The sequence below is a fragment of the Chamaea fasciata genome, unplaced genomic scaffold, assembly GCF_029207755.1.
Source record: "Chamaea fasciata isolate MVZ Bird 193981 ecotype frontalis unplaced genomic scaffold, bChaFas1.0.hap1 SCAF_15, whole genome shotgun sequence".
Taxonomy (NCBI): Eukaryota; Metazoa; Chordata; class Aves; order Passeriformes; family Sylviidae; genus Chamaea; species Chamaea fasciata.
This window is the reverse complement of record NW_027094100.1, coordinates 17,823,495-17,849,294: the sequence shown is the minus strand read 5'-3', so window position 1 is coordinate 17,849,294 and position 25,800 is coordinate 17,823,495. Positions and strand designations below refer to the sequence as shown.

The 25,800-nt window shown below is 48.4% G+C and overlaps 1 protein-coding gene across 3 annotated transcripts in view; it reads left to right on the top strand.

Annotated features, from left to right (window-relative positions):
* FGF18 (fibroblast growth factor 18) overlaps positions 1 to 16,816 on the top strand; it is a 64,632-nt gene extending 47,816 nt beyond the window's left edge. Inside the window, exons 4-5 of one of the 3 annotated variants that reach the window (XM_066196956.1) lie at positions 355 to 461; positions 15,652 to 16,816. In XM_066196956.1, the coding sequence (XP_066053053.1) occupies positions 355 to 461; positions 15,652 to 15,918 (374 nt within the window). In that variant the 3' untranslated portion in view covers positions 15,919 to 16,816. The remainder of the gene's footprint in view (positions 1 to 354; positions 462 to 15,651) is intronic. The other 2 variants (XM_066196957.1, XM_066196958.1) reach the window with 2 other exon arrangements.
* The last annotated feature ends 8,984 nt before the right edge of the window (positions 16,817 to 25,800 follow it).

Here is a 25,800-nt window from a genome sequence, read left to right as displayed (position 1 = left end):
TTTTTCCAACAGAAGCAATTCTCTGGTTCTGTTCATACTGAGCTAATATTGCTGGTGAGGTGGTGGGGTGACAGACAGAACCACATGTGTGTTGGTTATTCTGTGGTAAACTCTAAATGCAGGGTATCTGTGTTTGTGGAGAGGTATCAGTGAGTGAGTATCTGTGAATGGAGAGGTATCAGTGCTGCACCTGCACCTGGCCATGAGCTTGGCCACTGGCTGGTCCCTGAGGCTGTCTCCTGCACAGCACCCCGGTATGGTTTGGTTCAGTGGGACAGTGCCCTGGGGAGCTCTGCACCCCGTGGCTTGTGGGACCACACTGGTAAATGCTTTCTTTTCTTCTTCCTTTCCAAGCCCAGCTTCTAGTGGAAACAGACACTTTTGGCAGTCAAGTCCGGATCAAAGGGAAGGAGACAGATTTCTACCTTTGCATGAACAGGAAAGGCAAGCTAGTGGGGAAGGTAAGTGTTTCCTATTAATTCATTTGTAACCCGAGTGTTACCTTGAGCAGCCTCCTCAAGGCTGCAATGATGTGTTTGAGCCTCATCTGTCAGCCTCAAATGAGAAGCAGGATGGGGGATGTGGGGTTTCCAGGGCAGCACTTGCTGTCCCAGGTGCTCTCCTGACACTCTATCGAGCCCCCCCAACCTGTAAAACGAGCCCTGCAGCCTCACCGGGCTCTCCAGTGCTGCTGCAGGTGTGCACAGGCTCATGCCTCACGTGCCATGGCCACCTCCAGTGCCATGGCCACCTCCATAGTACCTTCCTCACCTGATCTTTCTTTGGGGGACATTCAAATATGAGTTTCCTCCAGAATTCCTTTTGGGAGAAATTCAGAGTAGAAGGGCGAGCAGAGTTCTTGCTGGTGGTTCGTGCTGGGCAGCAGAAAGCTCCTTCCTGCCAGCCAGGAGCCAGGGACTGGCGTGGCACAGCCAGGGCTGGAATCTGAACATTGGGGGATGCCCCCCCAGTGGAAGCAAATAACAAATTACAGTGTGTTCTCCCTTTCAGCCCAGCTTGTGTGCTGAAGTAGTATTTTTTGTGTATTAACTTGTTTTTGTAATCCACACAGTCCTTCTTTATTGTTGGGAAAGCTGGAGGCTTGCTAACCAGGCAGAGGCTTGTGCAAAGCTGAAGTGCCACCAAAAAATAAATGCCAAATAGAATATTCCAGCCTTCAAACCTCTACTGCCCTCACTTTGTACCGCCAGAAGTTCAAATCTTGCATGTTTGTGGCTGTGAAAAAGTGAAGCTGAGTTTTGTTTTGAGTCAAGGCAGTGAAAGCCATGCTCCCAAACAAAAACCAAATGACTCTGATGAAAAATTATTTACTGCTGTGGTCCCAGGAATGACACCTCTGGGACTGCTGTCCCTGGAGGATCCCTCCCTCTTCCACTTCTGTTTCCTTGGGGAGCAGATGCTCTGTGGAGGCTCAGCTCAGGTTATTTGCTGCCAGCCAGGGCCCTGTGCCTGACCTGCTTCGGAGCAGCCTGTCGAGGCAGGAGGCATCCAGGGCATTGCTTGAAACCAGGGAGAAGTGGAAATCAGCACTCTGGGAGGACTGGGGCAAAGCAGCCAATTGTCTCTGCTTCCTGCACTTGTGTTATCACCCTGTGTGAGACCCCATTGTTTGGTCTTGGACAGGAAAATTATTTTCATCGGATTTAAACCACCCTGGATGCTTCTGAAGGTTGCATTGGACACAAACCTACCTTCGATTTTTCTGTGCCTTAATTTTCCCTCCTTTAAATGTGATCATAGCATTTTCCCCTGAAATGTTGGAAGGATAATGTTGTTAATGTTTATGAGGTGCTGACACCAGTCATGGACACCTCAGAAGCATTCAGGTGGGATAAATTGAGCACAAAATCTTACCTTTTTCTTCAGCAGTCCTTGCCCCAGGTGAGTCAGCAGTGGCACAGGGCAGCCCAAAGCCTTTCCTCTTCTGCCCCAGAGCATCCTGGCAAAGTCAGCATTAGTTTTTCCAAACATACCGTATATTTGTATGGAGTGTGTATTTAAGGCTCATCCCTTGATTTGGGCACTGAGGCAGCGCAGTTCTTTAGCTTGTCACCTTTCAAGCAGTGTGAACTTCCCCCCCCCCCCCCCCCCACACCACGATGTGCTTTTCATGGTGTTAAGCTGGCAAATATTTTATTGCAAAGAATAAATGTCTGTTCTTGTAAATACTGCTGCCCTTCCACCCCAGCCCACGACAAATTCCCAAAGCAGCCGACCTGGGCTGGAGGGAGCACAGCACTGGGCAGGAAAATGTTCCAGACCTGTCGCCCACTTTAACAGCTCCTCACGAGCAACAAAAGAAAACAACAGCATGCCTTCTTGTACCAAAGAGTGTGGTTTTAATTAGTGTCATGGTTTCAGCTCTCTTTGTGGCAAGAATTTGAGCGAATGCTTTTTAGCCTGAATGCTCTAAACAGCCAGTAAAGCCCAAGGAAAACATGAGATAGAAGGTACACCTGGGCTTATACAAATATTTAAGTTCACTTTGGGGGTGGAGGGGAATGAAGCCCACAAAGTGATTGTTCCACAGTTGTCCTGCTATGTTGCTCTGTTTCTTTGGCAGGAGAGGAGCCATGGGACCAACCTGGGCCTCTCCTCTGCTCCTTTCCCATTGCCTTACACTGCATAATCCCTAACCAGACCACCACCTGCCACCTGGCTTTGTTCTCCTCCTCACTCAGTAGTTTTGGATCCCCCTCCAGTTGAAAACCTGCTTTGAATTTAGCCCCTTTTGTGTCCCGTAATCACCTACAAAGAGTGCCACAGTCAGGAGCAGATTGTTGTTCTCAGCTGGAACTGGTGATGAACACAAGAGCTCCAGAGGTGGACAGGGTTTTTCCCCACCTTGGAGCTGGCTGTGTTGCAGGGAAGCAGATTAACCCCCCGTGGGTAAAGAGAGCAGCCTTTGTGTCTTTATTTCTGATAATTGCACCATCAGAGTTCCCAACAGAGCCCTCTGATGGAGCCTGCTCAGGAGGCCCAAACCTCGTGGGGTTTGCCTCTCTCATGTGTTGCTTGTGTGCGTGTTCACAGCCAGCAGTGACCAAAGGGCTCAGAGCTGTGTTGGGCAGGCTCCTGGCTGTGTTATAACTGCAGCTGCTGAGGTCCCTGGCACTCTGTGATGCTTTGGAAAACGAGACAGGGGATGTGTTGTACAGCAGTGACTTCCCTGATACAGGTGAGCAGCACCTGGGGAAAACAAACTGGAGTGTGATTTTGTGGATTCTTGGTGTTGTTTTGAAGGAGAAGGCCCAAGAAACATTTAATTTTATTTCTTTTTACTTCTGCCCATACGTTTCTTTACCTATGGGGTTTTTGGTGCTACATGGAAATTGTAGGTCCTGAGTGTTCTGGTCTTCCTGAGGTTTTCTGTGGACCACTGAACTGTATTATAAAAATAATCACAGAATTTTTTTGGGTTGGAAGGGACCTTAAAGCTCATTCCATTCCACCCCATGCCATGGCAGGGACACCTTCCACTATCCCGGGGTGCTCCAAGCCCTGCCCAGCCTGGCCTTGGACACTGCCAGGGATAGGGCAGCCACAGCTTCTCTGGGCATCCTGTGCCAGTGCCCTCAAAGTAAAGAATTTCTTCTTTATATCTGGTATAATTTTTTCTTCTTTTAGTTAAAGCCATTACTACTTTTCCTATTGCAACAGGTCCTGCCAAAAGGTTTGTCCCCACCTTTCTTTAACCTTTCTTAAATGCTGAAAGTCTGCAATAAGTTCTTCCTAGAGCCCACTCTTCTCCAGGCTTTATGGTGAAATCGTACTACAAGGAGAGAGATGAAAATATGAAAACCCAGAACAAGAATCCCGACTGCTTTTCTGAGAAATGTTTGTCTTTTTTAAAAAAAAATTATTAAACCTATTTATTTATCTCAGGCTTCTTAAAAACATGGGGGGAACACGACTCAAAGGTGCAGTTCTTCTTCCAAGGAGAGGCATGATGTGACTTACCCACTTGCGACAAGGTGACAAATCATCTAGAACGCAACAACTGAATATTGGCAGTAATTCAATGCTAGAGGCAAAGAGGAGCTGATGGTCTCTTTGGAGGAGCTCTTGAGCTTCTAACTGGTTCTCCTGGGGAGTCCTTCTGTGGTTTTTATCTCTGCCTCAGCTTCTCTTATCTTGTGCATTGAGATAAGGCCATCGGTAGAACGGGGATCTCATGTTTGCTGAAGGCTGGCAAGGGTAAGTCTTTGAAGTCTCCCAGAGTGAGGAGCAGCCTGGGCTGAGCAGGTGGCTCTTACCTGAGCTGAGCTTCAGCTGCTCTTGCTGAGCCTGTCCTTACAGCACATCCAGCTCTCTAGAACTGCAGGATGCTGCTGCAGAGATTGCCTTTCCCTGCCCTGTCCCATCCTCTGGCAGGAGAGCAGTTCAGTCAGAGCTCTATGTGAAACCTGAATCATCAAAGGATGGCCAGCGCCTGCCGTTCCTTTAGGCATGGCCAGGGCTGGTGGCTGCTGCACGGGGAACAGAGCAGAGCATCTCCTGACCCCCAGCACTGTCTCCAGGAAATTCCCTGACAGGGAATTCCTGTGGCTCCCTGACATCCCCCTGTGGGATGAGGCAGTCTGGTCAATGATGGTGCTCAGGCTGCAGCAGGTATCTGTGGGGAGGGTATTTCACACTCCCACCTTCTTTCAAAGATCCTCAGTGATCTGGTGTCCACACACTGTCAAAATCATTTCAGTATAGGGGCATTATTTTTGTAAAAGCATTTTAATGAGTTTCATTTTATTTCGCTGTTCTGTGAGCTGAATGTGAGCAGAGGGGAAAAGCTGTTGGGAGAAGGGTAGGAAGCTGTGGGCAGCCAGGTGACTGAGGCAGAGCTCCAGACTGGTGACAGATAATTTGGTTTCCTCCTGGGGACGTGTCCCCTGGCACCACATCTGCAGCACTGGAGCCCTCCCAGCTCTCACAACGAGCAGCAGTGAGCTTTGGTCCCCAGGTGCAGTCCAGCTTCTGAACAAAAGCTGTTCCAGCCAAAGCCTGGCTGTGCCAGGGGCATGTCATTGGTACAAGGGACAGGAGGTGGCACGGCTGCTGGCCTCCAGTGCCTCTCCCAGCCCTGACCAGCACCACTGTGCTGGTGCCACTCGCAGCAGAGACCTGCCTCTCAGACACCGCATTTTTGCTGGTGTGATAACTGCTTTCCAAGCCAATATATTTCTTAATGTTACCAGAAAGTTGCTAATACCATATGGCAAGGCTCTCTGTATTTTTGCAGGACAACAAACAAATTGTTGCTAGATGCCAGACTGCTCTGGCAGAGCTTTATCACTGATGCCTGCCAGCAGTAGCCTTTAGGGGATAGTAATAATTCAGGGTTGTTTACATTACAGCTTTAAAATAGAGGTTTTCTTGAGGCATGTGTGTGTTTAGTCAGGAAAGTTGGCTAAAAAATCTGACAGCATCAGAGAGTGAAGGTGCCCACCGTGGCCTGTAAATGTGCTCTTGGCCCCTGAAACTCCTCTGGCCCCATGGCAGAAGGAGCTGTGGGGGCTTCAGCAGGAGCCTCCCTTTGTAGGGAAGGAGACTCCCCTGGGTGGGAGACACCAGGGGATTCTCCAAAGCCTTTTTTGCTGTACCTGGAGCAGGTTTTCATCAGTTGGCTTTGGTTGACAATGAGGTTAAACTTTCTTGAAAAGCTGTCTTTGAGAAGATGCTGGTGGACATCCAATTCCTCACTGCAGGGCTGGGGGTTGAGGCAAGGACACTCCAGGATGAACCTCGAGCCTGGTGCCCTCCATGTGCCCCAGTCCTATGTGGCATTTGGGTGCCAGCCCTCCTAGTGCCTGCCATGCCAGGGCCATCCTGGCAGCTTGGGGTGCTGCAAAGGGGTCAGGAGGGGTGTGGAGAGGGCAGGGACACCCTGGGGATGCAGTTTGGAACTCTGGTGCAGTACAGGCAGCGTTTGCCCTCCTCAGTTTGTACATTTAAAACTACACCTAACTGCATCTTGGATTTGGGGCAGAACTCTATGTTTCACTGGGGTTTGATGCTTTTCCAGAATTTTTCCAGGAGTTGCACAGTATTCAGATTGCTTGAAAGAGGCTTGTAAAACCTAACAATTTCTGAATGTCGAATATGCAACATAAACATGAGCAGGATTCGTGGGGTGTCAGGTTTAATAGCACGTGCTTTGTGGATCTCTCTGTGACATGCTTAGCCATAAACTGTTCTGACTTGGCATCTCATGTGAAAGCAAAACTTGACATGGCTTTTGCTGGACCTCACTCAGATCTCGTTTGGAACTGCAGTCTGGGTCTTCACTCTCCTGTGAGTTTGTTTTAGTTTAAGTCATCTAAATAAACACGTGCACTGGACCCTGAAGCCAAGCAACTTTGGACATTGCCATACTTTGGACAGGGAGACCTGATCCAGAACCGTCTCAAGTGTCCAAAAATCTGGAATCAGAGCCTGCAGGATTGCAAAGGTCTTAAAATCAATGACATGACAAAACCACTTTTATTTTGCTTGGGCCATCAGAGTCTTCTGCATTTACCTGATCAGGCATTTTTCCTGCAACCTGTGGAAAAAAAAAATTGAATTATTTTTCTGAAAATTTAGAAGCCAAGATTCTCTTGAAATCAAAAGTGGGAATGGAAGTTAAACCACCCTCCTCCATTCTCAGACCCCAAACATCACTGAGAAGCTGGAGAGGAGCTGCAGGAAAGGACCTGGGTGTCCTGGTCCATGGCCAGTTGGATCTGAGTCAGCAGTGCCCTGGAGCCAGGAGGGACATCCCTGTCCTGGGGACATCAGGGGCCAGGAAGGGATTGTCCAGCTGTGCTCTGGGCTGGGGCAGCCTCACCTCCAGTCCTGGGGCAGTTTGGGGCGACACAGTATAACAAAGTAACCTTTTAGCTATCTGCGGACATCTCCAGTTAACTTAAGTTTCTCAGCACAGCCATAATTCTTCAAGTGTTTGCTCTGAAATAAAGCAAGTGGTCCTTTTATTTAAAAAAAAATAAAAATATTTGTTATATTATTTTTGTGATAAGGATTTGCAGGTGCTCTGCTGGTGATGTGAGGATTGTGTGTCCTGGCTGTGTCAGGTCACCAGAGAGCTGTGTAACACATTTAGAGATTTATTGTGATTCCTCTTTAGGAAATGTCATGTTTCCTTTGGATATTTTTAAGAAGCCCCAGTTCTCTCTCAGACTGAGCTTTGCAAAGTCAAGGTTCACTTGCAGACCAGGCTTGTAAGCCTTGACCTCTGAATCTTTTCCTTATCCCATGGCTGGAAGATGTCTATCCCCTTCCAGGGAAGAAAACCATCTTCTTGAAAGCTGTGTGATAATTTAATTTAATCTTTGCTGTGTTCAGGAAGCAAGTGTCATCATAAAGCTCCTGACCTCCTGTCCCCTGTGTTTCATGGTGGCTGCAGATGTGTGTCCTGTTGGACTATTTCAGTTGCCTAAGGTTTAATGTTAATTAAAATTACTGACAGGGATCCCTGAGCCCTGGTCATGCCTTGTCTTGTCTGGGTGAGGAGGGCGTGCTGCTGAATGCATCTTGTGCTGACAGTTATCAAGTTGGATTTAATTGCCTTCCTCAGAGCATCTCATCTCCTAAGTGCAATTTTTTGTTGCTCTTGAGCATCTCTTAAGATAAGCCCTACTTAGCATATACACTGATGTACTTAACTGCAAGAAGGAACAAAGCAGTGCAGCCTTGTCTCTCTCAAATGAGTGTAGCTGAGATCACATTTAGGGGACTCCTGCTTCTCAAGGACTGTTTCTCCTTGGCTTGCAGTTTGGTTTTGGAGAGGAGGTGAGAAAACAGGCTATTTTTGCAGTGGAGAATAAAACCTGTGCTCCAACAGTAGTGAAATAGAGTCTATTTGATATAGCAGTTACAGAACTATATTTAAGGTCAAAGAAAAATAGATCCTGCTTAAATATATTTTTGTTCTTGAGATTTTCTTTCCTTGTCTTTTGGATACCCAAAGGTATGAAGTTTTCCTGAGGGAGGACAAGTCTCAAGCCTTGCATTTGTTGCATAGGGATGGAAGTTGGTCACTCACAGACTGGAACAAATCTGGATGATCACTTTTTATGGATGGCATTTGATTTGATGATGGATTTCTCTCTTTTCTTAGTAATATAACTTGACATCAAGAGAACTAATGCAATCCTGCATACAAGCAGTGACCTTTCTTGGTTCCCCCCATTAAATTCCCCCCATTTAAGCTTGCCCCAGGGAAAGTGGTGTCACTCCTGGAATCTTGGCTGGATGAGATTGCATTTGTTTGAAATTATAACATACAGTAAGTGTGTGTGTTTGTTTAATGTGAATAAATGTGGGACAGACCCAGGACTTGCTATGAGGTCAGCAACTGTTCCTAGTCTGCTTGTCTTGCTTCACTCATCGTCTATACCTGGTGTTTTAAACAATTTTTTAAGAAAACATTTTCTGTAGTGGCACAACTCTCTGTATCACAGAACCACTGGGGTTGGAAAAGCCCTCCCAGACCATGGAGTCCAAGCTGTGCCTGATGCCCACCTTGTCACCAGCCCAGAGTACTGAGTGCCATATCCAGGCCTTCCTTGGACACCTCCAGGGTTGGGGACTCCACCTCCATGGGCAGCCCCTTCCCATGTTTAAGAAATTCCCCCTGATGTCCAGCCTGAACTGCCCCCAAGTCTGAGTCTCTGTCCTCTTGTCCTGTCACTTGCTCCCAGGGAAAAGAGCGACTCCCACCTTGCTACAATTATATGTTGAATTTAAGCCTACATGAAATATGCTGCTGCTCTTAGATGGCTTTTGCAGAAAGTTCAGGACTGGCCTGTGCAGGCTGGAAATGACTGCTGGAAAAGAACTCCCAGCAAAGCCCAGAGAAGCCCTTCAGCAACAGGTTGTGCTTTGTACAAAGGGCTAAAAACACCTTACCATCTGCAGCCCCTCCCAACTTCCATGTAACTGGACCTGGTGGGTGCAGGTAACAGGAGATGCCATAGATCTGCTCAGATATCACATCTGAAACCTGCCTGGGATTTGGATCTCCTGAAGAGCAGTAGCTTCCTGCTCCAGGAAACCTGCAGTTTTGACTTAAGTTTCCTAAATTTTCTCTTGGTTGAATAAAGTTCATTTAAAAAGCAGTTGATACTTCTCCTGATTAACAGTAAGTCCATGCAGCTGAGATACAGTTAGGAATGTCTATCAAGCAAATGTGCATCTTTCCAGCTGAAGCCACCTGGTTTGCCCTAATTCGGGCCGTGGCCACGCTGCTGCAGTGTTGGCAGGAGCCGTGGCAGGGACGGAAGGAGCAGGTGAGGAGGCCTGTCCCGGTGTAACCCCAGCCTTGCCCGCTTCAGCCTACAGAGACTTCTTTCATCTGTGACCTCCTGTTTATCCTGTGACAGAGAGCTCTCCCAGGGCAATGTGAGGGTTACTGAACTTAGAAAAGGAGAATTTTGGAATGGAAGGTAGAAGGAAAGAAAAACTTTAAACTGTTCTCTTCCTTCCTTGGTTCCTGCAGCTTGTGTCTGACACAGACAGGCACAGGGCTCTGCCAAGCCTGGATATCCTGTCCCACGCATGCAGGACCATGCCCTTTTTTGCCTGTTTTTGGGAGGGATGGGGTGTTCCCAGTGTGTGGGAGCAGCTGGGGGCAAACGTGGGCAGGGCTGCTTTGAAACGGGGCCTCTGGAGGGAGATGTGCCCTCCACGGAGCATCTCCTCCGCGTGGTTTCGTGTTACTTCCCTGCCTCGTGAATGCACTTAGATGTCCTATATACATAATTAACCTCTCCGCTGTGCTGGCAGACACTTTTATTGAACTGCCCATCACGACTCCTAAGTATTTTCCTCGGAGGATTGTGCAGGTTCAGAGGGCAGAGAGCTGGAGGAAACGCGCATGAGGCTGAGTGACTCTTGGCAGTTATGGATGTAGCTTCCCTGATTTACAGCCTGCTCTAGGAGCAGGAATGTGCATTTGGGTCAAGAGGTGTCTCTGTGGTCAGGATGCCTTGTCATAAATCCAGGATGCTGAGCATCAAGATGCTGCTGACAGATCTGTCCCGATAATGCCATAAAGTGCAGGGGATGGTTGAGCACTGAGGCTCATTGCTGTGAGCAGGTTCTGCCACCCCGGGTGGGCTCTGGCAGGGCTGTGTTCACCTCCCCATCATGTTTTCTGGCCTGCATTTAGAAGGCGTGTGTGTCAAGGGGGGAGAGGGGCAGTGCTAAAAGCTGAGACCTTAACACTGCTCCTGTATTGCCTCCTTCCAGCTGGGATTTTCCAAGCCATGTGGAACAAGTCTGGAGGTGGCTCCGAGCATTGCCCCTCTGACTTTGAGCTAAGCTTGTGCAAAACTGCAGAGAAGGAACTTCCTGAAAGCCACACGTCGCTGGGCACTGCTGGAGCAACAGCTCTGGGGCTGTCAGGGGTTATAAGTGTTGCTTGGGGCACCAGCCCTGAGTCCTCAGCTGGGTGTCCTTCAGGAGCAGCTCGTGGGCACTGCTGAGCCATGCTGCTTCTGGACACCCAAGCCTTCCCTGCTGTCACTGCTGTGAAATTTAGGAGACACGGGGTAGGATTTCTTCTGTGTAATGCAGTGGGTGAATCTAAGCGTGTCAGTGTCCGAGGGAATTTTCAGCAGCCCTTTGAAATGATTGCTGAGCTCAGTGGATGTGCCTCACACCTGGGGGTGGCATGAAACCCAGCATGGTGGGGTACCAGTGCTTGGGAACCCCATCTGTCTGTCTGTCTGTCTGTCTGTGGAGGGGGAGAGAAGGATGGGTGCAGGAAGGGTCCATTTTCAGTGGTTTTCTTTGTAAAAGCCTCGGTGTGTGCAGCTCTTGGAAACCTTTTGCTTGAATGGGAGCTTTCCCTGCTCCAGGATTTTTGGGAGGTGGGGGCTTGCTTCCCTTGCAGAGGGGGATGCTCTTCATCGTGCACGGGGCTGGTGTCACCACAGTTTGACTTCGAGCCAGGGGGATGAGCTGGCAGAAAGGTGATAATTAGACAGAAACTCAGCCCCCTCTCACTTGGAGTGCTGAGGCTTGCTGTGGCCTGTGCCAAGCCGGCATTCCTGGCTCGTCACAGACGTGTTTGGTGGCGTTTGGGATTTGTTGTTATTTGCAGCACATCACCAGTCGCTTACCCAGAGAACTCCTAATTGCAGCAGTGCTTGAGGAGGGAAAGTGTTTTAACCTAAACTTAGCTCACAACAGCTTAATTTGTGCCCTGATCTTTGCAAATGGAGAAACTTTTCCATCCTGGAGGCTTCTCTTCCCACTCGGTGGTGTTACCCGAGCTGCTGGCGCGAGCTCATTGTTGCTGTGAAAGCCGAGGGAAGTTTGGATTTTCCGGTGCCCACTGCGCCAGATTTGTGAAGCGTAAATGAGAAAACCTGCCCTGGCCTCCCTGTGCCATAAAGAGCTGCTCAGGTGGCTCAGCATGGCAGGCTGCGGGGGGAAGGCGGAGGCGGCTGCTGCACCTGCTGATGCTTTGGCTCAGGCTGGTGGCGCAGAGCGGCCGCGAATTCCCCCTGAGCTGCAAGCTGTTCGTGGCAGGAATGCCTCGCTCCGAGGAGCACTCCTGCTACGACAACAAAGAGCTCTTTGATCCTTTCCATTTGGAGAACTTAAAACGAGAAAGCCAAACTACAATAAGACCAAGTTGGGTCATAAAAAGGAGAGCAGGAGCACCAAAGCGCTCCGGAGTGTAATTGTAGAAGCAGCAAATGCTTTGGCACTTAATTCTGCTTTAGTGTCAGTTCAACATGTTTCACGTTTAAGACTGGAGAGCCCCTCGCCAAATGCTCTGCACAAACAATGCAGGGCTCCTCCTTGGTGAGCCCCTGGCTCAGCATGGCCCCTCTGCTCTGCTGCCCTCAGCTGCAAGCAGGGTGGAGCCGGCTCACCGTGCAGAAACTCTCCTCAAGCCCTTGGATGCTGCTGGTCTAACCCTGCTCTGTAAAAGCTCTGGTACTGCTCAGGTCTCTGCCTGGCACTGGGCACTGACCCACTGCCAGCAGGGCTGCTCCCCAGCCCTTGTTCCGGGAGATGCTCTGCTGGAGCCAGCCCTTGGTGTTGCTCAGGCTGTGCTTTCCCTTCCCTCTGCACAGACCTGGGCCACACCCCAGAGCTTTCCCTGGAAGGTGGCGTTCAGATCAGGAATTTTATAAAGTATTTATCAGAAATTTGGCTAACAGATACCGCATCTTCCCAAAGCTGTTGGGGTGTGTTTAAACAAGACATTCTCTGAATTATTTCTTTGCAAAGAACTGACCTGCAAGGTGGCACAGCCTTGTTGCATGGCCAGGCAGCAGCCCCTGGGCCAACACCAACAATTTGGTCTCATTGCAGAGACCTTTGCAGGAGCAGGGTTGTGCCTCTGCTGTGTCCTGCTCTGAGCAGGGAGTGTGGCTGGAGCTGCTGCCAGTTGGACGGTGAGGCCAAAAGGCAGGAGCAGCCAGTAGGGCACACATGGGGCACGTGAATCCCTCATTCCTGCTGTGGAGGGGGCAGGGATGTGGGGCTGCATGTGGGACCTCCTCTGTCCTGTGGCTGGGCCATCACACTGGGCCAGGTGGCCCTGTGCAGCTCTGGGGCTTTCAAGAACTTCTTTATTGTCAAGAAGCAGTTGAAAACACTAAGCTCGGTGTTTTGGAGGGTGGGTGCTCTGCATGGCACATCCCTGCCAGTGCAGTGTGTGTGAAATGTGGCTTGGCAGCAGCTCAGCTCCCAGCTGGCATTGGTGATGGAGGGTGCAGCCTTGGGTCAGTTGCACCAGGAGCTCCTGGAGAAGGGTGAGCCTGTGGCTGGAGCAGGGCGTAATGCTTGGCCAAAGCTGTCTCCCTCTTCTCTTTCACACCCCTCTCTTTGGAGGAGTGAGGGGATGGCTGACAGACCCGAGGAGTGATGTGCTATGGCTTAAATAGGGAACTGATTAAATTTTAAGTGGTGGGCACCTGATGCTTAAAAATTACTGAAAACCTTCACAAATCGATTTTCCCCCTAATAGATTGCTGTGGGTACAGCTCTTCATGGTGTAGGTAACTTGTGTGAATGATTTATCCTGTTGGGGATCATAAAAGAAACTGTAAAATTATCTTGTCAGTATTTGAAAATCATTTGTGTGTCTGTGACGTGTCTTAGCACATACAGGAATGCTCTGTTTGGGGAAGTGAGCTCCTTATCCTGATTTATCTTTAGGTACTTGTAAATGTTGCTGTAATTTCATGTTATCAAACCATTTAGTTCTTCCTCTTCCAGAATGAAGTTATTTTATCTCATGTACCTTGTTTACTTTAAATTAGCCCTGAGGTTGGCCTGAAGTTGCACCTTGTTATTCCTTCACCTCCTGTCTCCGTCTTAGGCTCTGTTGGCAAATTTGATGGTATAAGTAAATACTTCTTTGTTATTAATAGAATAAGTTCCCCCTCCTACACACGTTTTCTTTTCATTCCAGTTTTCATTTTCTGTGAAAAACTGACATTGCAGTACAAGTAGAAACCTCCCAAATTGCATGAAAAGCCCTTAATTCTCCTAGCAACAAGGTCAGGGCTCAAATCCAGTCCCTTTCCACAAACACGGGGGGAACAACCCTTCCAATTACCTGCTCCCCCTGCGGTATGGATCCGGTCGGTTCACAGGCACCTGGGTTTGGGTGGATTTGAATCCCAGCCATGGTATTGTTTAAAAATTCTCCACTCACTGGGGAAGGGTTTGTAGTGGGCTGAGCCCTGAGAAACCTGGAGCTGGTTTTATGGCTTCCCATTGAAATCTGGTGGAACCCTGTGGTGTTGACTGATTTCCCCCTTTGCCACTCATGTGGCTTTGATCAAACCCAGGACTCGGAGAATGACACCCCCAGGAACTGGAACCACTGAGCTTTGCCCAGTTCTGCTGTTCATTAAAGTGTTTTTGAGCTTCCATTTGTGGATGGTAAAATGAGGACCTTTGTGCCTATCCAGGATGGAGACTGCTGGTCCTAAGGCAGAGCCCCTGTGCCGGCCCTGGATTAGCAGAATTGTTGCAAAAGTTGCCAGAATTTGCCCTCTTAATGAGACCTTCCCTCGTGCTGAAAGTCTTGAGGCAGGGGGGTGCAGTGCTGACTTCAGGGCAAACATCACCTTCTGTCACACGGGTGGAACCAAAGCTCTGCCAAAGGCATTGAGTCCTGGAGGAATGGCTGGCCCTGGGGGCTGGTGATGACCAGTCATTCCTGGCTTTCCTCTGTTGCTGTCTTCAGTGGCCCACAGGGGTTCCCTCCTGTTCCATGATCCCCTGCTCTTTTCACCAACCGCAGCAAACTCCACAGGGATTGCGCAGCATGTTTTAGGATGACTCCCCTGGAAGGGCAGGCTGAGCTGTCCTTAGGGAAGGGATGGTGACCATGCAGGGCTTGGCTCCTTGCCCCAGCCTGATGCCCAGAGGAGCCCCTGAGCAGAGCCGGGGCTGGGGGCTGAGCAGCTCACCCTGCTGTGGCTTCCCTGCCCCCTCAGGATGTGATGGCTAAAGACTGAGAGGGTCTGACAGTTTAGTTTGGGTGTTAGCAGGGTTTAATAGCAAATGTAGGCCTGCAGTTCTGAAAAACTCATTTGATTTCAGTGGCAAGCTGAATTGGGCTATGATGGAAATCCTTCCTTTGGCTTTGCTGAGCGTTAAATGAAGTCCTGTGCAATGGTTTATATCTACTTATCCTGAATATCTTCTGATGCATAAATCAAAGTGCGGGTGCACATGACGTGGCATTCTAGGTACAGCACCAGTAATCAACAGTTAAAGGGTAAAATGTTTTCTGGCAGGAGGTTATGGGTGAGAAGAATTTCCTTTGTGCTTAAGAACTTGAAGATGCAGTTGTGTGATGCTCTCACTCCCTCCAGTGCTGCCTGTGCTGTGTGAGAGTCCTGAATGCAGAGATCCATGTTCTGCCGAGTTCAAAGCCCAGTTCTGTGTTTGGTAGTCTTGATCTCCAGGCTGAGCTGAAACCAGTTTGGCTTCAGGGCTCTCCAGGGTCCCAGGGACTGGAGTGGGGCCGGAGACGCCAGTGGCTCCAGCACCCCTGGGGCACCACATGTGGTCCATCTGTCAGGGTTTGCCCTGGAATCACATGGGGGAGGGTTTTCAAACTCCTGTGCAGGCTTAGACTGAGGCTTGTAATAATTTTAGTGGGATTTGGGTAGTTGTGGGTGAAAACCCATAAGGTATTTCAGAAAACATCAGAAATGAGGGGTAGAAGGGGAAATGCTGTTGTTTGGACCACGTGAGATTCTGGGGTTTGGGATTTTCTGACTAAGTATGATGTTTCCCTGGCACGAGTTCAATTCATCCTCTCTCCCTAATGGAAAAAAGCAAAGCTGGATGTCTTACTTTGCTTGCAGTTGAAGGCACTGGACTGGATAAACTTAACTGTTGTCTTTCAAAAATTTTTCTCCCCTTGGATAAGAGCATTTTAAAAAACAGAAATTATGACCTCACGCTTTCATGCTAACAAAAAAAAAAAAATTCTATTTCAGCTGATGCATGTTATGGCTCTTATTAACAATGTTTGAACCAAAAAAGAGGTCCAGATGTGATGTTTTTATTTATGCCAAATTGGGTTTTGGTCACTGAGCTTGCATTTGGATTATATTTTTTTCTTTTCTTTTTTCTTTCCTTTTTCAGCCTGATGGCACCAGTAAGGAGTGTGTCTTCATTGAAAAAGTCCTAGAAAACAACTACACAGCACTGATGTCTGCGAAATATTCAGGCTGGTATGTTGGATTCACCAAAAAAGGGAGGCCACGGAAAGGGCCCAAGACCCGGGAAAACCAGCAAGATGTACACTTTATGAAGAGATACCCAAAGGGGCAAATGGAGATACAGAAACCTTTCAAGTACACAACAGTCACCAAGAGGACTAAGAGGATACGACCCACCAACCCCAGCTAAAAATAGACAAAAATAGTGTCACAATAAGAAACCACAAAAAGAAAAAAAAAAAAACTGCACCAGAGGAATATTTTTACATTAAAAATAAGGAAGAAGCTCTATTTTTGTACATTGTGTTTAAAAAAAAATAAAAATAAAAAAAAATTAATAAAAGACTAGATGGCAAATGCTGGGGAAAGCTGTTCGGGATTTATTGTGACTTGAAAAATGAAATGAACTGCTCTATTTAAATTGACTTTTTGTTGTTGATGACACACAGGTGCTTATTTTGCTTTTTTTGGAAAGGACAACTTCTCAAGCATATCCCCAGAGGGGAAAAAACAAACAAACAAACAAAAGAATTATTAAAAATAAATAAATAAAACCAAAGAAAACCAAAGTTCTTTCCCAAAGTTACTGAGACCCTGCCCCGCCAAGTTCCGGTTGGCAGTAATCTATTTATTGCCTGCTGCCCGCCGGCCAGGACAGGCGGTGTGAGCTGCAGGGATGAGGCCCGTGGAGCTCTTGGCGCACCGATCCTCTGTAACCCTCCTGACGACATAGGGAGTCACGGCTCCGTGATCCTGCATCCTGCTCACTTCTGGAGAATGCTGCTAACTACATTCAAGTGACTACAAGATGACCTAGTACACCAATGATAAGGGAATATTTTAAAACCAGCTATATTATATATATTATATATATATAAGCTATTTATTTCACCTCTCTGTATATTGCAGTTCCATGAACCAAGTATTACTGCCTCAACAATTAAAAAATTATTTAAAACGTATGTACATATTTTTGCTGTTCACACTTCTTTCCCCTCCCTGAGTAGTGGTTTTTTAATGCATATTTATCCTTTATGCAAGGCCAACAAGAAATGTTCGGGGCAGTATACCCACTATAAACTTCATTGCTGATTCTGTAGTTCCTCCTGTTCCTTAATACCATCTTCCTTTTCCTCCCTGGTTGTTGTCACAGAGAAGAGTCTCAGTGCAGTGGTGGAGGGTTGAGTGTGAGGGAATCCACGCCGGTGTTTTTCAAGAGCAGCACATTTGATACGTTTCTGTCCAAGGAATATTTCCTAAAGCTGTGGCCAAGCAGAAAGTAAACTGGAAAATGAGTATCTGGCTGCATTAACACGTACTTATGTGTAGCTTGTGTTTCCTTTATTAGAGCTTTTAGAGGGGCTCTTGCTTTCAACTGTTTAATTCAAAATTGTGCCTTTTAAAACTTGCCCTCAGCCAGACAAATCCCTCTCCTTTGTCCTGCATGGTTCACCCAGCTCATCCAGGGACTTGTTTCCCTGCTCAGTCCCATCAGCTTTCCTTCCAGGAATTCTGCACAGGTTATGGGTGATGTAAAGTGTCCCACAAACAGAAAATGGGTAAAAGAAGCAAGATGAAATATCTGACCTCAGATTTTAGCTGGAATGGCAATGGAGCCCAAGTGGTTTTCTGGAGAAGCTCACTTGGCTTTTCTTTCTCTCTGTGTGCAGACATGGCTACGCTCCCTGGTTACAGCCAGGGCTGGAAATGCTCAAAGCCACTAAGAAAGCTTTTTCTTGTTAATCAGGAGAATGACTCTCCCTAGAATAAGCTTTCCCAAGATAACTTTGAGAGCTGCAGCCAAATCCTGTAGATCAAAGCTGTTTGGGAGATGGTGCAGATAAGCATGCAAGCTTGAGGATGCTTATCTGAACCAATCTCCAAACCTTGCAAGCCTAGAGAAAAATGAGCAGTGCTAAGCAGGGTAACTCCACACTGCTCCAGGAGGAGCTGGGCAGCTGTACAGGTGATGCCTCATGCCAGCTAAGCACGGGAGGTCACTCAACAGCCCCTGTCCCAGGGGATTTCTGGGAGCTGCTCTCCTGGGGCACCTGGAGACAAGCAAAGGAGAAGGACCCAGTGGTGGAATTGGTTAGTGGGAGCTGGAAGGCTTTGCCAGCTTTGTCTTCGGATTGATTCATGTGGGAAGGATTTGGGGAAACTTCAGAAGAGTGCTGGGGTGGAGGATTGGGAGCAGCTGGAGATTTGCTGTGTTAGTACCTCCAAGAGGAGACACCCAGTTGATTTCTAGAGAGAGAAAGGTTTTATGGGTACCTTTTTTCTCCTTGAAATATTGCCATGGCCCTAATGGTTTCACTGTTAGAATGACAGGATTTGTTTGCCATTGGAGGAATTTGAAGGGGTGGGGGCAGTAAAGGCTGGAGAAGGCTGGGCAGAAGGGATCCCCTCTTCCAGATTGAGGCTGGAAGCAACCAGGGAGGATCTGCTCCCTGTCCCACAATGGGAGATTGGCACATGGGAGTGAGGGGCCCTACAATTAGAATGCAATTGGGGCCTCTGTCTCTCATGTCATGGGATTACAGAAGTATTTCCTGCACAGCAGTGGGACAGGTTCCTCAGGCTGTGGAAAGGCAGGGTGGTGAGGAGATTAGGTGATGCTGGAGGGATTTGTTGGCTGATGGTGCACATTAAGTATTTGTTTTTGAACATCTGCTTTCAGGCTTTATTAACAACAAAAGCAGGGGCAAAGGTGAGAAGAATTCACACCAGGTCCCCTTCAGAGGACCTTCACGTTGGACAGAAGGGTGCTCTGGGTGGGAGACATTCAAGGAGTGAACAGAAATAGGGGAAATCCATCCTGTGCCCAGTGAGGGACAACCCTGTGCATGGGGCACATGGTACTCCTGCCCTGGGATGTGCTTGGGGGTCGGGCCAGGTTAGAGGTGGAGGTTAGTGGTTAGAGGTGGACAGCCTGCTGGACAGGTCCCTCTCTGACCTTCAGAGCAGAGAAGTAGCTTGTCTGTGGTATTTTACTTCATTTTGTCCTTTCAGAAAATCTTCAGTCACTCTGAAGATGAGCTAAGATTTCCCATGAAGGCTTTGCATTTGATTTACTTTATAACTGAAGATTGTTAATGAGGATTTAATTGCTATTCTGGGATTCTCCTCAAGAGCGAGGGACGTAACACTCTGTGATGGCATTAATGTGTGTGGAGCTCTGAGCGGGCATCCTATAACCAGTATTCTGCTTAATTGGCTTTAATAAAAGCATGTTGGAGCTACTGCCTCAGAAACACTGCTGGATTTGTCACACTGTTGTGATAGCTAAGATCAGAGAGAGGCATGGGTTGATAAAGCTGGGCTGGCTTTGTCAGGGTCAGTAGCCACTGCGCCCAGGAGGGAAACTTTGTGGGTCCAAGGAAGTTTTTTGAGCATGTTGCACAAACCAGAGCTGTTTGATGAGACCTTCTGGGTGGGGGGTTGTAGTGGTTTGAAAGCAAAACAAATGAGAGGCTCCAAGTTAAAGATACAATTTAATAGGAAGAAAAGAAAATAAAAAAGTAAAATAAAATAGATGCAATAATACAAAAGACCACTGACAGGGTCAGAATACAACCTGAGCAGGGTGATGGAAGCAGTCCAGATGAGGTGGTCTTCCTGAAGCAGTGATCCTGTAGAAAGGTCTGGTAGTTCTGTTCCTCTGGGAATCCAGTGGGTAAGGGCTGCTTGTACTGTCCCAAATCCCACATTATATCCAAGTGAGAATGCTTGGTTCCTCCCCCTGGGCGGAGCATCTCACAATGGGATGATGGGTCATGCAGTGGGTCTTTGATGGCCCATTAAACAGAGACAACCCCCGGAGGGAGTTATCTATGAGTCATGGGCAAGGCATTTGATGGGCCATTAGCAGGAGATAGTCCTGAGGGAGGGGGCCTGGGAAGAGCACTGCCCCACCTGGATTCAACAGTTCATGAAGATGGTGATAGAATACTTTGTGCACATCCTATGCTACAACCCAGGACTGTGGTTGTTCTCCTGTGCTGTCCCTGTGAGGGTGAAGGATCAGTGGTCACAGGTCAGCTAGGCTCAGTGTCTGGTCAAGGCAGGGCAAACTCTTCACCACGGCGGTGTTGTGCCCTAACTGGGGCTTACCACTGGCCAAGAGGACAAAGAGCATCCTGGTCCCTGTGCAAGGTGTCTTCCAGCCCCTTGCCAACCTGCCCTGGCCCACAGAGCTGTCAGTGGGTGACTGAGTTCACATCACTGCAGCTGGAGCCCCAAAGTTGGTGTGGTCTTTCCTGCCCAGCAGCAGAGTTTTGTTCTGTGTCTGCCTTTTTGATAAAAATGCAGCTGCCAAGGCAGGCTCTGACCTGGAGCACCCCAACAGAGCCTGATCTGCCCCCCTCAGCCAGCAGCTGGCTTTTGACAACAATTCCTTGGGAGCACAGGCATGAGAAATCTGTGTTTTTTCCTTGTGCTGTCCTTGCAGTCTTTAGCTCAGGATCACCCCCATGGTGCTGGGTCACACAGACAGTTTGGATGCATTTTCACAGACATGAAGCAGCAGGGCAGACCAGGAGCATGTTTGCAGTTTGGCCCTGCCCGTCTGCACCAGGTGTAGCTGACTTGTGACAAGAACTGATCCCTTCAACTGCATCTCTTACACATCAGCGTGTGTGATATCTGCAGTTGCAATTATAACATCTTCTGGGACCATGGCTGATCCATCCTCCAATAAATGTCATGAGGTGGGACAAGGGGAGAAGGAAGCAGTCGGGTCAAAAATAATGAAGTTTTGGGAAGGGGTGCTACCCTAGTAGTTCAGTGACAAGAAGACCCAATTTCTATGTCCCTGGCTTCTGGAATTAAGGCCATAGTCTAAACGGGCTGGATGCTCTCAAGCTTGTGAGCCCTGTGCGTCTGTAGGGGTGTTGGAGCGGGATAGAGCTTGGGGGGGACCCTGAAAGCACCATGAGGCCTGTGCTCCTCCCAGCCCTGCCTGCTGCACTGCCTCGGTCTTTGCAGCAGCTTATTTACCTGGGCTCATGGAAACATGGCAAGGTGGAAGTTAGGTCTGGCTTAGGCAAACAACCAGCCTAGACCAGCTCTTGGAGCAAGGCTTGCCAGGCACACGTGTAGCCATAGGGGTGGTGTTCTGCACCATGTGCCTGGTGATGTCCATCAGCTTTCCCTGATTCTCTGCTCAGTTTGGTGTACTGTACTCAATCTGTACCTTCACAAAAGCAGTGGAATAGGATTTCAGCCATGATTTTAGACTCCAGCTGGAGAAGATGGTCTTTTTGTTGTCTAGGAGAGTTTGTCGACCAAGGAAGATCTAACTGAACAATTGGAGCCAACTCTAGGTGGGACAGGTTGAGTAACAGAAAACATGGGTTACTTTGGCTCCCAGAGCACGCTGTGTTACCGTGCCTACCTTTGAGAAATAAAGTTGGAATAGGTGAAAATGTGTGTGTGTAGTGGTTGTTGAGCTTTTTTAGGCCACTGGATTACTGTACAACCTAAGTATCTGCTGATACAGGAGGAAGAGAAACTGTGTGCATGTGGGTCTGTACATTCCCCCAGGCCCCACTCAGTCACGCTCATCCCACAGAGGGAAGGGGGTCACACAAAGCAGGGGCGTCCTGCAGGAAAACAGCTTTTCTCTGCTGTCCACTCTCAAGGTATTAAACACCATGGGTTGTGTCTGCTGCGAGGCAGAGCAGGTATACTCCTATGCAGAATTTCCTGGTCATGTGCCAAAGGGTGGAAGTTTATACTTAAGATTCACAACAGCTGTTTAATGTGCCTATGTCTTGTGCCAGCCATACCACCTGAATGGCCAAGGGATATATATAAAACTTCAATTATTTTTTGAATGTTTGTTGTTATTCATTTGGAGACAGATGAGAGGAGATTCCTCACAAATGATGTAACCTATGTAGACTGTTATTTCCAACAGTGTGAGCTGAAAAATTAGGGAGGAAAAACCAGGTCAAACTGAAACTTTTCTTTTTTTTCTTTTTAAGTGAGACAAAGTACTGAGTGGAGTGATTTGGGTTTACCAGAGACATTTAATTCACTCTATTAAGGATTTCTTTAATTTCTTTAAATACATGTGATTTCTTAGGGGAAAAAAATAGAAGTTTCAAAAGTAAAAAACAATTATGTGATGTGTAAAAAAAGTCTCCCCTGCCTATTTGTCAGTTGAAACTGATTTAAGCCCCCCACTGAACCTTCAATCCTATATGGCAGTTTTCTGTTGCTTTCTCAAATGCTGCCTCTCTCCACTTGCTAAAGCCTTGGATGGAACCTTTTCTGGAGGCCATGGATGGGTGCAGACCCAGACCTTCTCCCTGTCCCATGCATTCTTGCTGCCCTTCTTCTGCTCTCCCTTTTATCAGGGGCTGAATCCTCGCTGTTGGTAGCAAAGGTCAGAACAATTTTTCCTTTCTCCCGTGGCATTTTAATCTTGCAGTGCCTGTGTTAAGGTGCCAACCCAAGGAGTTCTACACTGGGAGCATCCTCCAGAGAATTCTCATCCCTCAGCAAGGTCTGGCGCATACTGGGGGTTTCGTGGCCATCAAGACCTGTGAATTTAGTGCTAACTGACAGAGAGAAGCCAAGCTGTGAGCTCTGGGCTGATGGTGACCAGTCTCTGACTGTGTTTGTTGTGGGTGGGACTCGTTTCTACTCAGAAAATTACGGAAAGTTTAGTCCAACCAGTGCAGCGTGAAGGTGGCTGACACCTGCCTGGGCAGGGGCTGATTCCCAGCCTTGGAGCAGACTAAAGGGCAACTGTCTGCACATCCCAGTGGCTGCCAGGCTGGAAGACCTGTGGCTGAGCCACAGGAAGCATAACTGAGTTATGCTGGGCTTGGAAAACAACCCGTTGAGTTTCCCAAGCCACATCAAACCCATCTAAAGAGAGATGAATTGGTCTGCTCAGGCCTAAAGGATAGAAAACACTGCCTTTGTTTTGAAAAAAATAACTGCAGCGGCCAGGAATAACAGAAGACGTAACCGCACCAAAGCCTCCGATGGGAGTTTCCTCCTGTGTTAAGCAGTGCAAGCATCCTGAGGTTTGCGGTGTGTTTTGAGGGATGTCCTGGATGCAGGACAGCGTGGCCCAGCTGGGGGAAGCACTGCAGGTGATGCTGACGTTCCCCTTCCCAGCTGAGGGCTTGTTCCTCCCTAGGGATGTGTTTTCAGCGGCTCGTGCAATCCCAGTCTTGGAAGGGCCAATTTTTTCTGCCGAAGAGTAAACTCTGAACCTGTTTTTGTCCCAAGAGAATGCAATGAGCTGTGGCAATCATGGGAGAAATTTGTAATTGACAAATTTCGCCCCAAAATTTTGCAGCTTGGGGATCCAGAGACGTGTGCCCATTTTGTGGTACACCACTATGACTACCCAGGAGAGAGGTGCCACCAGAAACTCTGGCGTGGGCGGAGCAGTGAGGGTGCAGGGAAAGGCTGTCCCAGTGTGCTGTGAGGCTGTGCAGGGTCAGCAGCCCCTGTGGTGGCCAGTTTGGAGCTGGCTGGAAGCAGACCCCACCGTGGCCAGCTGGGAGGTGACCACGGTACAGGCCTAGAGCTGCTGCCAGCCAGAGGGATTTGTGTGTGAGGCCAAAGGGAGCAGCCAGGAACCAGAGGGAAGGCAATGGTGTGCGAGGAACGAGCCATGGCCCAGCCAGCAGGCCCTGAGTTCCTGGGAGGTAGCACATGTTACTTTGATCAGATGATCAGATTTGCATGAATCAGAATATAGAAATCTTGGCTGGGATTTACAAAGGAGTCTAGAGAAATGAGCTGCCTCTTTATCTGTGTATCTGACATGAGCACAGAGTGAAAACCCTTCCACTCCTTGGTGGGACCATTTTCCAAGGAGAGACAGTTATGTGGAGCTTAGATGTTGTTTACAGCCATGGCAGGCTTTTGGGCTGTGATCATCTCTGCTCGAAAGCTTTCAAAAGGATAAAATGAGCCTCCTATTATAAGGACTGAAAATAATCCTAAATGAATAACACACATGCAGCTTTCACAGGCACACATTTCTGAGCCATTGGAAATGTTGGCACATGCAAACAAACAAAAACACATGTCCCAGGCCTCTGGTTTTCATAGATTTCTGCATGCCATGACATTTGGGGGGGTGGCATTGCCAAGAGCTAACAAACCAGATTCCCAGGCTTGATTTGCAGAGTTGGCTTGGGGATGCAGGGACTGAGAGGCCTTTGCCTCTGGGGAGCACAGCACCGCAGGGACCACACCCCTGCATGGGGTGCCTGCCCATGGTGGGACAGGGCAGTGGGGAGGGCTGATTCCCATGGGGCAAGGTGGGCAGTGGAGAGGCTCAGAGAAAGGTGTGCAATGGGGAGGCTCTCTAGAAGCAGCCTGAGAACAGGGATCTGAGACCCAACTCCTCTGGAAGGCAAAAGGGTGACGGAGAGCAATTGCCTGGAAACCCACAGTTGACGGCAGTGCCTAAAGCACTCTCTGGAGAGAAAGTCTGGGTGAGTTGCCTGTGTGTGACTCCATCTGATCTTAAAATTGCCATGATAGTGACAGTGGCAACCACCATCAGAGCCAGCACCAACCTCAGCCTCAGGGGACCCTGAGGGTGAGGTATAGGGACCCTGCATCTGCCCAGAGCTGACAGAGATCTGGGCTTATGCAGGCTGTGCCCCGCAGAGCAGCTGGGTGCTCACACAGCTCGTGTGCACCATCCGTCTGCCTGCCTGCCTGTCTGGATTCCTTGGGAAAGGTAAAACACCATTTCCTGCAGGGTCAGATATTTTGGAGGGGGAAGAAAGCAATTTGTGGCTGTGTTGTCTGCCTGATCAAAAGTGTTACCGGACTGAGCTACACAATGTGCACTCTTTAAACCGGTCCCAATTAGCCCTTCTTGCTAATGCTGCGTTTCATTCCTGCGAGACTGCACTGGGAGAGCTGTTATGACTTTGTGATTGTGCACATACCTTTATGTGCTTTCATTCTTAATCCCCTTTTTGCAGAAGCCAAAAGGTCTTCCAGCCAAAAAGGAAATCAAAACCTTTTGTTGGCTGCTTCATAAGAATTAAGGGTGGGATGAAGGTTGTAGCAGGATCTTAATTAGCCATTGTAAATAACAAGAGCGGCAGTGCCTGCAACCATATACCACCTTGGGTTGAGATATTGTCAGACCACACAAAGCTAGGTGAATGGGCAGCACAATGGCAGATAAAATTCACCCCTGATAACTGCAAGGCAAGGCATGGCAAGGAATAATTCGAGCTGTGCCTGCACTCTGTCGGGTTCCACATTAATTGTAATCATTTACACTCACAAAACGAGCACAGTCACAGCCACTCTGGGGTCTTTTTTCCTCTTTGCTGTTGTGAGAGTAAAACAAAATATGAGGATGGTAAAAGCGAGGGATGTAAAATATTCCCTAATTCCTGTCTGCTCACAGGATAGGTCTGGAGGAGACCCTTGCTAACATGCCGAGTTTCTTTCTGGATATCTGATCTCAAAAGGGGATGTAGTGGAAATAATAAGTGTTCAGAGGCTGACAATGAAAATACTTAGAGGCCTGGTGAGGGAATGCTTTATGTAGGTATTGAAAGGACTGTGCCTGCTTCATTTAGAGACAGGAAAGTAATGAATAGTCTAGACTGCAGAGAAAGTAAATTGGGATCTCCCACTCACCTGCTCTCCCAACACAGAGAAATTCAATGAAAGGCAGCAAATGTCAAAACTGCTGAAAGAGAGGGGTTCTTGACTTGGGGAAAATTAACATGTAGCATGGAAATTAGCTTTGGGCTCAGACAGTGGGAGCCTGGAGAGCAGCCTCAGAGGGGCAGGATGTTGGGCAGCACACTGGTGCTTCATCCATCCTGCCTAGTGAAAACCACTGGGGTTCAACCTTGTTTCATCCACGTTAAATAGCTCTGGAGAAAGAATGAAATAACTCCACATGTGCTCTGAGTCCTTGCCCTGTCCTGTGTCGCAGAGGCCTGCTGTTCTCACACTCCTGTGCTGGCTGAAAGAGCAGCAAAGATGCTCCATAATGGCCTTGCAGGACACTTGTGGGGTCCATCCTCAGTCTTTTGCCTTTCCATCCCCACAAGAAGCT